Raw genomic sequence first — 14,080 nt, 5'->3', positions numbered from 1 at the left:
ACATTCATCATTCCCTTCTATCACTCTCCAAGATTTTTTTTTTTGTAGTTCTATTGCTTTGGTGTTTTCAGTCTGGTTTCTGAGTATATTTTTTATTAGATGTTCAATTTCTTCAGCAGGCCAGCCTTTTACTCTATACAGTATTTATACATCTCTCTTTTGACATTTACCCAGATGACTGGTTATGTATACAATGCCCTACCATTAATATCTGGGCACCACTCCATTGATCACTGATAGTTGGTCCTGTCCTACACAGGTAGAATCTGGGTAGATTCTGCCTGGGTAGGACAGAAGCCAGCTGGAGTTGTGAACATTAAAATCACCAAGGAAAATTATCTGACTGTTAGAAAAGTTGGAATGGAGAAAGTCAAGTTGCAAAGAGAGGAAGTCAAAGAGCTCCAAGTGATTAGTGGAGTTGGGAGAACGGTAGAGACAACAGATGAATTTGACAGGATGAGGTACAGAGAATTTAAGCCAGAGATGATCGAAAAGAGGAAATTCCAAATTACCAAGTCTCTGAGAGGGAATATCGGAACAGACATATGCACCACCTTTGAGGCGAAAGGAATCATATAGCAAATAATTTGGGTAACTGAGATGAGCAGTGGTTGAATCAACCAATAACTGAGATTCTGCAGTTCTGCTTCTTGTCAAGTCCAAGGAATTTGACTTCTGGTAAAACTGGGATGGTGTTTTCCCCAAGCCTTAATTCTGGGTTAGGATGAAGATTAGGTTTGCGACAGAAGTGTACACAAACGGTCTTCTGTGATGAAAATTGGAACCGATTAGCCAATGACTAAGATGTAAGGTGATCAGTGATTTTCTGTAGTTGCCTTTCAATGATCCTCATACTGCATGAATGATAAAATATAATATAATAAAATCGTTAACGTAACGGGCATTGTTTGGGGTGGGTGGAAGTTGTTTTGTAATAGTTTATTTTGACTGTAAAAAATGTGACACTTAGAATGGATCCTTATGGGACTCCCTCCTCTTTACAAAACACTTGAGAGAGAGTGTGGATCCTAAACGAATTTGAAACTAGTGATTCAAGAGAAAGTTTTTAATAAAAAGAGGAAGGTTCCATTTTGGTACTCCTAAGACCAAAGTTATAGTAGTCTTGTAATATGGAAAATCTGTCTTACGCTTTTTCAATATTAAAGAAAACTGCTACCACATGCTCGGATTTAATAAAAGTCTGCCGGGAGCAACTATTGATGATGTCACCAACAGATTGTCAGATTTTAAAGGGGGTAAAGAAAATATTATTATTCATGTGGGGACAAACGATATTAAACGTACACGATCTGACGATTTGTTGGAAAAATACAGGACCATGCTGAGGAAATGTCGCGAGCTAGGCCATAATGTCTATGTGTCTGCAATTCTGCCCAGACACGATAGGAGGGATTATATGTTAAGAGCCTTGTGGATTAACTCAAGACTTGAAGGAATCTGCAAGGCTTTACGGGGTAAATTTCTATCAGCATGGCCCACGCTTGTAGGTAGAAGGAATTTGTTTTGTAGAGACGGGATACACTTAAACAAAGGAGGTGCAAAAGTTTTTGCCAGTATTATTGAGGATACCTTAAAGGTTCAGGGAAACTGCTAGTTAGGGGGGATGTGGGTAATATTGACACGTGTTTATCTGATAATACTGGTCAATGTAACTCTTGCACATACTTTAAGAGTTGTTATCTGTTACCCCAACTGGACGTATTATCTAGATGTTCTGGGGGCAAAGACGTTTCATGTGAGCGGGTAGCTAATATCAGGGAAGAGAGCCTAAAAAACTTCGAGGGTTGTGTTAGGGTTGTTAAATATACAAGAACAGTAAATCTTAATTGTTTATACAGTAACATTAGAAGTGTCGTCAATAAAATGAGCGAATTCAAACTGCTGGTTAAAACAAGTAACGCGGACATAATAGGGCTTACAGAGACGTGGTGCCACCCGGAAATTGGGGATGATGAGTTTCAGTACGGCTTGTATAATGTATTTAGGAAGTATAGAGTAGATAGAAGGGGTGGTGGGGTAATGCTTCTTATCAGAAGCAGCCTGAGTGCGACGATAGCTTTCCCGGATTCAGACATTTCACATGCTAGTATAGAGTCTGTATGGTGTGAGATAGTTGGAAACAAAGGTATAATGCGAGTAGGAGTAATCTACAGACCAGGTGATTGTGAAGATTATGACAAAAGCCTCTACATGCAAATGGAATGGGCAAGTAAGCGTCAATACCTTATTATGGGTGATTTCAATTTGCCTCTGATTGATTGGAGTAAATGGGAAGGAAACTCGACATGGGGAACAAAATTTTTAAATCAACTAGATGACTGTTATCTGTATCAACATGTCAGGGAAAGTACTAGAGAAAAGAATATCCTAGACCTCATCATCACACATGAATCAGATGACATAACAGGGCTGACAGTAGAGGAACCAGTAGCAGGAAGTGATCACGGAGTTCTACGGTGGATGATGACGAGAGAGAGAGGTAGCAGAAGTAAAAGGCAAAGGAATGGGTTTTAATTTCAGAAAAGGAAATTACGATGCCTTAAGGTACTACATGGCCTCTATTAACTGGGTAGATATCGCACTGAGAATGAATACAATTGAACTGTGGTACGCTTTTAAAACATTAATCACAGATGCCTTGAATGCGTATATACCATTAAAAAAAATACTCCACGAGAAGGGTTCCAAGTTGGATGAATAGTGAAGTTGCCACATTACTTGAGCAGAAAAAGGTGGCATGGAAAGGTTACAGAGCAATAAAAAGTACTGAAACCTATAACAGCTACAAGGTGATCTGTAATAGAGCCACAGAAAAGGTTCGACAGGCAAAGGCAGTTTATGAGAAATCACTAGCAAACAGAGCAAAGAGGGGGGATAAAGAATTCTTCACATATATAAATTCCAAGAAGAGCAGGACAAACCAGATCGGTCCTTTACGTAAGGGAAGGGGGATAGTAATAAATACACCAGCTGCCATTGCAGATGAACTCAACAGTTATTTTGCATCGATATTTACAAATGAAAAGCCTTTTGTGGCAATGGGAAATTGTGGAAGCGAAGTTCAAAAATATGCAATTAATGATATTGAAATTTCGCAAGATTATTTAATGAAAAAACTTTCGAGCCTACAGACCAGTAAGGCTCCTGGAGTTGATGGAATATACCCTATAATCTTAAGAGAGGCGGCAAGCGAGTGCATTGAACCATTGAGGCTAATTATGCGAGCATCACTAGACTCTGGGGAGATTCCCTTGGATTGGAAAAGTGCAAATGTATCTCCCATACATAAGGGTGGCTCTAAAAGTGAAGTTGGAAATTATCGACCTGTCAGTCTGACTTCAGTAGTAGGGAAAATCATGGAGGCAATGATCAAGGGTGGAATTCAGGATCATTTGGATCGAATTGAAATTCTCAAGGATACTCAGCATGGTTTTGTAAAGGGAAAATCATGTTTAACAAATCTGGTTCGCTATTTCGAAAGGGTCACCCACGAGCTGGATTTAGGGAATAATTTCGACATTGTTTATTTAGATTTCAGCAAAGCTTTTGACTCAGTCCCACATGAGCGGTTGCTTTATAAGCTGGAACAGGTTGGAATCACTGGGAAAATCCTTAGATGGATAGAAGGATGGCTTCAGGGCAGGAGGCAGAGGGTTGTGATAAATGGCTATTCCTCAGATTGGGTTGATGTAAGAAGTGGGGTTCCCCAAGGATCAGTATTAGGACCACTGTTGTTTTTAATTTTCATAAACGACATTGATGAAGGGATAGAGGGCGTGATGTCTAAATTTGCAGATGATGTTAAAATTGGTAGAGTAGTTAATGATCACTGTCAAGCTGAGCTTCTTCAGAGAGACCTAGATAGACTTCAAGAATGGTCAGAAAAATGGCAGCTGTGCTTTAATCCAACAAAGTGTAAGGTATTACACCTGGGAAACAGTAATCCCAAAAAAACTTATTCACTTGGTGGAGTTCAACCAAACCCAGTACTGGAGGAAAGGGACTTGGGTGTCATGATACGGTCAGACATGAAATTCTCTGAGCATTGTAAACAGGTTGCAAGGAAGGCCCATGGTGTCCTATCGATGATCTATCGAACTTTTGCAAGTAGAGATAGGGACGTGATAATCCCATTATATAAGGCTTATGTTAGACCACACTTGGAATACTGTGTTCAAGTATGGAGACTGCACCTAAAGAAAGACATCGAGCTTCTTGAAAGGGTGCAAAGAAGGGTAACTCGCCTGGTGAGATCGGCAAAAGGGCGTCCTTATGAAGAAAGACTTTGAATATGTGGGTTGCAGAGTATGGAAACTAGACACCTTAGAGGAGATTTGATTGAGGTGTTTAAGGCTCTGAGAGGCATCAGTAAAATGAATGAGGACAATTTTCAAGATTATAAATGATGCTAGAACTAGGGGACATAAATTCAAGTTACGGGGGGAAATGTTTAGATTGGACTGCAGGAAGTTTTATTTTAGCCAGCGAGTTATAAATTACTGGAATAAGTTGCCTTCATGGGTGGTAGAGGCCGACAGTTTGGGGAAATTCAAAGGTCATCTGGATAGTACTTTCGGGTAAGGGAAGCGCATAGGATGATAGGTTTAATTTCCTTTTTATTTACATTTTATTTTATTTTTTTTAATTATTATTATTTAGTTTTTTATTTTATTTATTTATTTATTTTTTGTTTTTATCATTGTTTTGTTCGGATTTTTTTTTTTTTTTTGGCTCGTGCAGCATAAGCCATAGGCTTTCTTGCACCATGCGGCTGTTACTAATACTAAAAGTGTCATGAATGCACGTTTCAAGTTGGATTAAATTATCCACAGTGGGTCTGTTTCTATGGCAGTCGCACTGTGTTCTGGAAAGCAGACCATTAGTTTCAAAATACCATACAATTCTTTCTAGGACTTTGCACAAACAGTTTGCCAGAGCAATAGGATGATAGTTACTTGGATTTCTAGAATCCTTTCCTGGTTATGGGAAGGCAAGAATGATTGCCTTCACCAGGAATCCGGAAATTGTTTGTTAAGAAACAATATCCAGATTCTTGGTGAGCAGAATCTACCCATTGAAGAAAATTATAAGGTGATCCTTAGATTGTGGTGAGAGGTGTTTTATCATTTCATAATGGATGTCATCTGGCACTACACCACTTGAACACACGAGAAAGAGTGCTGCATTTCTCTTCCTGTTTAAAGGGCTTGTTATAAGATTTTGTAATAACTGAGAGGAAAGTGGAAGAGAAATTGTTGAAGTTAAACATAAGAAAGGCATCTCGGGTGGACGGGATCTATCCAATTATATTAAGGGAGGCAGAAAAGGAAGTAAGCAACCCTAGCCAAAATAATGAGAGCATTCTTGGATTCAGGGGGTTTGATACAGACTGGATCTCCAATTGTATCTCCAATGTATCTCCAATTCACAAAGAGGGATCAAAGGGTGAACGAGTAATTACAGACCTGTTAGTTTAACCTCTGTTCTGAGAAAATAATGGCATCACTGGTTAAAGAAGCTTTGCAGGATCATCTAGACAATACTGCAGTTATAGGTCAGATACTGCATGAGTTTGTTACCTGTACAATTTGACTGCATATTATGATATGGTCACAAAGGAACTAGATGCAAAAAATTATTTTGTTATCATATATTTGGATTTCAGGAAAGCTTTTGATACTGTTGAACATGGAAGACTACTGTACAAATTGGAGCTGTATGGCATTAAGTAAAAGTTGCTGCTATGGATAAAGGGACGGTTGAGTGGGAGAAAACAGAGTGTGGCAATCAATGGACACTGCTCTTTGTGGACTAATGTTATTAGTGGAGTCCTCCAGAGTTTGGTATTGGGCCCATTGTTGTTTACTATATTTATCAACGATATTGATGAAGGTATATCAGGCTTAATGTCCAAATTTGCACAAGATACGAAAGTTGGCAGGGTCGTTAATAACACTATGTTACTGCAACAGGATCTAGAAAAGTTGGGCAGATGGGATGAGAGGCGGCAACTGAAGCTTAACCCCAGAGTAATGTACCAACTGTGCAATACTACACTCAGGGTAGAGAAGAATGAAAAATACCTGGGGGTAATTGTGTTGTCAGATATGAAGTTTTCTGAGCAATGAAGACAATCTGCTAGAGCAGCTCATGGGGTCTTGTCAATGATATACACAAAGTTCGCTAGCAGGGATGAGGAGGAGTTATCCCTTTGTATAAGGCAATGGTCAGGCCATTCCTTGAGTACTGCAACAGGTCTGGAGGCCTCGTTTTAGGAGGGATATAGAGCTGCTGGAACGAGTACAGAAAAGCACAATGAGATTGGTGAGAGGTCCAAGGGTTTGCTCTTACCAAGAAAGGTTAAGTTCTGCAAATTGCAGTATCTGGAGATTAGGCACCTGCGAGGTGATCAGATTGATGTGTATATGGCCTTGAATTGGCTGAGCAATCTCAATGCTGATGGGATTCTTCCTCTTGCTCAGTTTACGCACCTGAGGGAGCATAAATTCAAATGGAGGAATGACAGTTGTAGAACAGATGTGCTGAAATTTGCCTTGCCTTCAGCCAGCGGATGTTTGATTGCTGGAACAAACTTCAATCTGTCTTCGTGGAAGTTGATAGCTTTAATAAATTCAAGGAAGAACTGGGTAAATGTTGGAGTGAATGGATGGGTGAAATGGGAAGGTTTTTTTTGGCCGATGCTGTATAAGCTTGCTTTCTTTTGCATCATATGCCTCTACCAAAGCTAATACTAATTTGTCAAAATGTGACAAAAATACATGTATTGCACCAAACTTCTCAAATCCACCAATGTTAGAACTTGATTCTTGCTGGACAAAAAAAAAAAAAAAACCACTGCTGTTTCTATACAAGGAGAGAATGGAAAGATACACAGAAAAGTATTATATTGTACATTACAGTAAAAATAAAATTGATAAAAAGAACAATTTTCCCAATTTGCAATCAGCCCATGTTTTCCTTTAATACTGAGGAAAACATGGGCTGATTGCAAAAAGTTCAACTTTGGAAGTCGTAAAATCTAAATGCTAATATTCAGACCAAATTTTAATATCAAATTGAAAAATTGTATATGATAAAAAAAAAAAAAAAAAGTTTATATGGCAAATAGCCTAAACCTAAAAATAAGCAAGGCAGTACCCAATTACTTTAAATTTAAATAATCAGTATATTTTTGTTTGCATATACATTTAAAAGAAAGTGTCCTGCGGCTCACCATGTATGTGAAATGATTACAATCAATAAATGAAATAATTTAATTACTATAATACATTAATAAAAATCTTACCAAGAAATACTTATCATAATCACCTGGATATCCTTTTCGGAATAACAATTAATTCTTGAGAGGAAGCAGCTAAAAGAAAAGCACCAAATAATTAAATTATATTTTGATATTTTTCATTTAATTTAACTTTCTCATTTCAAATTCATTTAAAATAAGTGTCCAAAATGCAAGTACAAATTAATATAAAGCAAAACAGATAAGCACAATGAAAAGTTGGTTAGTTGTTCAGTTGGTTGTTTTGATGCATAACTAGGTATTTCTGTGCACAGGGGCAACAAAAAAAAAAAATAAAATAAAATAAACATATATAAATTAATAATTATTAACATGAATTGCTCACTCATTTTTTTGGTATTTTAAAGGTTAAAAAAGTAGCAATAAATTAAAAAAAAAAATATATATATATATATATATTTTATATACAGTAGAAGCTCATTAATACAAAGTTCAAGGGACCTAAATTTTCACGTTTTGTAATAATGAGGTTTGTAGCAACGAGGTCCCCCAAAAGTGTAAAAATTTTACCTTTATTATTATTATTATTTATTTTTTTTTTTTTTTTGGCACATACTATATATATTTAAGAATAATAATAACTCAATGTTGCTATCACAATCATCTGCTGGACCATGTTTTTCGATGATATTCTCTCCAAAGCCACTCTTTCTGAAGCAGTTATTTATTACATTTGATGCAATACTGTCTCAAGCAATAACAAGATTACAGACAGCATCTAAGACATTCCAATTTGACTGCAAATTTTTTCCCTCCTTTTATGTTGCAGATCAAGTACCTTATCAGGCAAGCTCTGTATGCTCTCTTGAGGTTATAAATAATGCCTGGATCCAGTGGTTGCATTAAACTGGTGGTATTGGGGGTAAAAAGAACAGCCGTATATTTTTCAACTTAAGCGTCTCTGCAGAATGTGCTGTACAACAATCTAGAATCGTCAAATTGTTCCTTTTTTTCTGAAGCCATTCTTCTACCCACTTTTGATAACCATGACTGAAAAATTTTGACTGCAAGCCAAGCAAGATATTAAGCCACATAATCACATGGAAGTTGGTTAACTTCTTTAAAACATCTTGGCTTGGAAAACTTACCAATCACCAGTGAGCATTTTGTATTGCCATTTGAATTGCAGCATAATAGAATGGTGAGTCTTTGTTTACTTAATTTTCCACCATGACAAAAAGACTCTCCTCAAACAGCAAATGTTTTGTTTGGCAGCAAATTATAAAATAAACCTATCTCATCAAGTAAAAAAAATCCTTTGCCTCCTTTTTTTTAAGAATAGACCGTACAGAACACGATCGATCTGTAGCCTTTTCCTTGTCGACTAACCCAGACTCGCTGCAAAGATTTCTCAAAACCAAGTTATTCCTGTCTTTGGAACCAGCCACTGCTGCATTTGAAGTCGCTAATCCCATGTTGCTGAACTAGATAATTTGCCTTTTCTTGCAAAATCGGTCCTGATATTGGCAAATTAGATGCACACATTTGTTGGTACAACTCAAAACATTTTGTTTTGAGCTCATGTTTTCAACCAGGAATTCGTTTCCTGTTTGTTTGTTTTTTATCACTGCTCCAGTTTATCACTTTTCAGTTTTTCAGTATTATGGATGAAGTAGGTAAAAGGATGTATTCCTTTGCAAAGTCCGTTTTGCTAAGTTCAGTCCTATCAGCCTCTTGTATAATTTTCAGTTTAATTTCCAGGCTCAATTCCATCAGTTTATGTTTTGTAACCATAACACTACTAGATGAGATTTAATATAAACAAACTTTAAATTAATTTAAAGACACAAGTTCCGAAAAAGACATCAGCTTAGATAAAATGGCACAAAAAAAAGATTACTGTATGCTGTAGCAAAAGATTCTTTGAGCTGGCGTAACAATTGCAACTGACCTTAATTCCATGGAGAGCAGGGAATGTATGTAAACAACTTAGAAAAAACTTTATTCTTTTGTTAATTTAGCATGATATGTTTCAGAATGCACTTATGTTGTAGTTACTATAAACTGGTTTTGTTTACACAAAAATAATTTCTAACGAGTCAGTGCCATCCTTCAGAAGCAGGGAACTGAGGTGGGCTGAGGGCCAATATTTGGACAGCTGTGCTAAGATTTGTATTAGACACACAAAATAACAATATTTATTTCTCACGGGGTGAAAATGAACTTTGTAATACAGCAGACTCTCGATTTACCAGGAAACTTCAAGACTCTAAATAAAAAAATCAACCAGAAATCACAAAATTCAAGTAATAACTAGAATAGATATAAACAGATGTTTTGCAAGTCGTAATAAGCACAAGCAGGACATTATAAAGTCGTCACTGGGAGATTATTATCTTGCAACCCCCACTGTCTTCACACCTGACACTCATGGGTCACTTCGATTGTTCTGTTTCATCGCACCGTAAAGAGAAAAATTTTGTTGTTATTTATGTCAGGGATAAAGAAATTTTTTTTTTTTTTTTTTTGTTTAGAAATCGCGAAAATGATGGGTAAACGCAAACAAGTTACACTTTCAATTAAACAAAAACTTGATTATTCAAAAGTTTGAAAATGGTGCATCCGTTAAATCTCTAATGAACCATAATAATGTTGGTGACCAAACCATGCGCGACATCATAAAAAATAGAGGGAAGCATTGTATTGGACACACAAGTAGTGTGTGGTAAGTTTTTTATCTATTGCCATATTTTTTACGTAGGTTGCTGAACATTTTTGTATATACTGTAGCAAGTCCCCAACTTATGTAACTTCGAACTTATGTTAATTTTTTTTCACTCAATTTTTTTTTTCCTTTTTTAGGACTGTAAAATTTAAAACAGAATAATAATAATAAGAAGAAGAAATCAATAAAGACGACAACGGCATGCACAAATTACACTAGCGGAATATGGAGTCACAAGCTTAAAAATAGGAATGAAGAAAAGATTTTTAAAACTTATTTAGTTCTTTTTTTATATGGCTGCAGATTTCAGTAGAGTCACATTTCACCATAATAATGTAAAATCCCACAGAATTCCAGTATTATCACAAATGGAATACAATCAAGTTTACTATGCGGTTTTAATGAACTGCAGTAACAGAAAAGCCCAGTAACCCGGAATATGCAAATTGTTTTTATTGTTTTATGGCAGTGACCTCCAGAAAGGTGTTTTAGTAAAATGTGAACTCGCGTGGGGTAATAATAGTGAGTTTTCACCTTAACCCTGTGAAGTTCTTTACATAAAATTTCATTTTGATTGTTATCATGGTGCCGACTAAGAGACATAAAATAATAAGTGACAGCGCTACTAGTAAATCTATCAAAAAAAAAACAAAAAACAAAAAAAAAAGGAAAGTGATTGAATCGGATCAGAAAATTAAAATAAGGATGTTTGAAAATGGTCAAACATGAACAAATATCATGCAGAATTTAATTTGTCCGTGTCAACAGTGAACACAATGATAAAGGAGAAATACAGAATACGAGAAGCGGTGAAGGGATCAAGCACCAATGAAGTCAACTATGATAACCAAGGCTACGAAATATATATCAATTTTTACAGTACCATTTCTTCCTTCAATGTTTTCTTTTTGTATGTTCTTAATTGAACTAATTAAAAATATATAACTATTTTTCTTTATATATAACTAATATACAGGGTGATTCACTACCAGTGCGACAAACTTGCAGGAAGTGTAGGGGACACAAAGACGAATCTGAATCACATAGCATTGCACAGTCCGAAATGCCTTCATCATGCGGTAGAGGACGTTGAACGGGAGGTCGCATGAACAGCGATCCCGCTAGAAGTCAACATTTGCAAACCGGTTCCTGAGGCAGTAGGATGGACGAGTATTCAAACGTTGAACTGGCAGACATGCACCTGGCGTATGGAGCTGCGGACTGTAACGGGCACGCCGCTCTGCACTTGTACCAGGAATGTTTCCCACACAGGCGTGCTTCTCATCATAGGATTTTCGCACGTGTACACAGAAGGTTACGTGAGACTTCATTCTTCTGAGGATATTATGTGGTTTTTGTAATTTTGGCAGATCGGAGATATAGTAGCAATATTTTATTAGTCATATCCGAGTTATGTGAAACTCAATTTACGTAAGAAGTCCTGGAACGTATCTCTTACGTGTGTCGAGGACTTGCTGTATTTTTGGATTAACTGGGAAACTGTTTATCCGGGAATATTTTTTTACCATCCCGGAAAATCTAGAGTCTACTGCATATTATTTTGTAACTTCTAAAACACTGATAAATCATGTTCTCACCTTGAAAAGAAGAGGTATCCTGGTAAGCAGTAGTATGGCACATATGGCATCCCAAGAAGCAGCTATTAAAAAAAAAGAAAAAAAAAATATACAAAGTCATTAAAGAAATATAGACCATGTCCTATAAACCTATACTGATTGACCAACAAATTAAGTGTGGTGTTAAAAAAAAAATAGATTATGATACCATAAATTAGTATATAGTAGATAATGTGCTGTACTAATATACTGTTTCCTCAGGATCCTTTGTGTGCATGATGACATCACTGCTGATGATGGTAGTGTGACATCAGTTGGTTGGTTGGTGTAGATATTTATCGGCACAAGGGCAACTTAGGCCAAAATGTGCCTATTCTAATATTTGGATAGATGCTGGAAATTCACTTTATTTGACATTAGAAATATTCATATAGTCTGGTTTGTTTAAGATATGCAACAAGCTCATTCAGATTAGCATTGTTTCCCAACAGGTGGGTTAGTGATAAGGGTTCTTGCATTTGCGTCAAAGAGCGGAAAGTATGATTTCTGATGTGTGAATGAATTGAATAGTCTAGAAGAATATGTCGAACTGTAAATTGTGATAGACAATGAGTGCATATAAGAGGGTCATTGCCCACGAGCAGGAACAAGTGGGTCAGGTGTGTGTGTGTGCCCTATGCGTAGTCTTGCCGGTATTACCTCCATGTCTGTTTCACCTGCAGCTAGAGTTCCATGGTTGTAGCTCAAGTTTAATTTCAAACAATTTATTGTTTGTATGTGTCTTCCAAATATTTTAACCACTGGTCTCTACAGATATGTCAGATAAGTGTTATTAAATCTACATAGGGTACAATGGCAGTTTGATGCTGCTTGGCTGTCTGGTCTGCTGTTTCGTAACCATTAATGCCAGCATGCTCTGGAATCCAACAAAAGCTTACAATATGATTCTTATCCGGATTTCTTTTACTATGGGATGTGGGGTTGATAATTTATTACTTATCGCTTTGGTGTTCAGATGGATATTGATATTGTCAAAAGCTAGCTGGATTGCATACAGTTCTGCAGTATAACTGCTGCATTCAGTCGAGAAAGATACAGACACTGTGAACGAGGAAAAAATTGCTGCAGCACCTACCTGTATTGCTCAAAATCAGTGTTGTCTGATTTTGAGCAATCAGTATATATTATGCAGCTCTGCACATTTCTATAAGCATGCCCTTCGTGCAGTTGTTTGACGTTAGTTTTCCAGGGACTTTTTCCCTGTTGTTAGAAATATGTCACAGTCAGGTAGGTTTGTGGACCAGGGTGGATCAGGTATTTTAGTTTCTTTGAGTGTGTTTTCAAAATGTGCATTCCACCATTGAATCAATTTTTGTAGTTTAACACCAGTGGGTCTATTTTCAGTGGGTGCTTTGTTATAAAAATTTATCCATTCAGGATTGAAGAGTAGCGGTTGATTGAAATGATCTGGCAGGCCTTTAAGTCTGGCTGCATAGGTGAGGAGTAACATTTTCCTCCTGAGGTGGAGTGGAGGTTCATTTGCCTCTATATAGACTTTGAACCGGGGAAGTTCGAAAGGCCCCAAGAGCAGTGTGAGAGCACTGTGTTGTATGATATTTAGTCTTGCAGGCACACTTTTCCTGGCTGAGTCATAGACGATTGCACCATAGTCTAGACACAACCTGATGAGAGAGTGATACAAGTGCAGGAGAGTATCTGTCTGCACCCCATGCCATGGCAGAAATGGCTCGTGTATATTGTTTTTTTGATAGCATGAATCAGAGCTGTAATACTCAATATGTTCTACGTTGATAATAATATTAGTAAAATAATAAGGAGTTTACCTCAATATAATACGTAGAACACTTCTATGAATTATATTGAGGTAAACTCCTCTTATTATTTTACTAATATTGTTTTTTCAAACAGATGGTTCTAAGATAACTTATATGCATGGCAAAATTTAGTTTCGCATCTAGTATTAAACCTAAAAACCAGATATTGATGGCGAGAGGGATCGGATGATTTCTTAATTTAAGTTCAGGTTCTGGATGTGATTTGCATTTTTTACAGAAGTGAATTGCAATCGTCTTTTGTTCTGATAGATGGTAACCATTTTGTTGGGTCCATGTCTCCAGCTTATTTATGGAAAGTTGTAGCTGTCTCTCAACGGTATTAATGCTTGATGAATGGCACGATATGGCAAGATCGTTGGCAGAAATATATTTTTCTATAGTTCTGGGAATATTCTGTCATGGTGTTTAGCCTAATTGCAAAGAGGGTAGCACTAAGTATGGACTCTTGGGGCACTCCTTCAACCATGAATAAAATATTGTGACAGTACACTCTGGTGACAAACTTAAAAATGTTCTATGCTTAAGAAAATTCTGAATGAATTATGGTAAGTGTCCTCTCAACCCAATGGAACAGAGCTCTCAAAGAATGGCATACCTCCATGTGGTATCGAAAGCTTTTTCGAAGTTTAGACTGACCATC

General features: G+C 36.9%; 1 protein-coding gene across 1 annotated transcript in view; it reads right to left on the bottom strand.

Moving 5' to 3' along the window:
• LOC150085791 (small ribosomal subunit protein mS39) overlaps positions 1–14,080 on the bottom strand; it is a 261,590-nt gene that overhangs the window by 224,185 nt on the left and 23,325 nt on the right. The window contains exons 2-3 of the mRNA XM_090374693.1: positions 11,606–11,667; positions 7,351–7,396 (exon numbers count right to left, since the gene is read on the bottom strand). Of these exons, the coding sequence (XP_090230819.1) occupies positions 7,351–7,396; positions 11,606–11,667 (108 nt within the window). The remainder of the gene's footprint in view (positions 1–7,350; positions 7,397–11,605; positions 11,668–14,080) is intronic.

This window comes from Mastigoproctus giganteus, chromosome 5 (genome assembly GCF_048544385.1).
Source record: "Mastigoproctus giganteus isolate SK-2022 chromosome 5, ASM4854438v1, whole genome shotgun sequence".
In the NCBI taxonomy this organism is placed as follows: Eukaryota; Metazoa; Arthropoda; class Arachnida; order Uropygi; family Thelyphonidae; genus Mastigoproctus; species Mastigoproctus giganteus.
The sequence above is the reverse complement of the archived record's forward strand: the minus strand, read 5'-3'. Positions and strand labels throughout refer to the sequence as shown.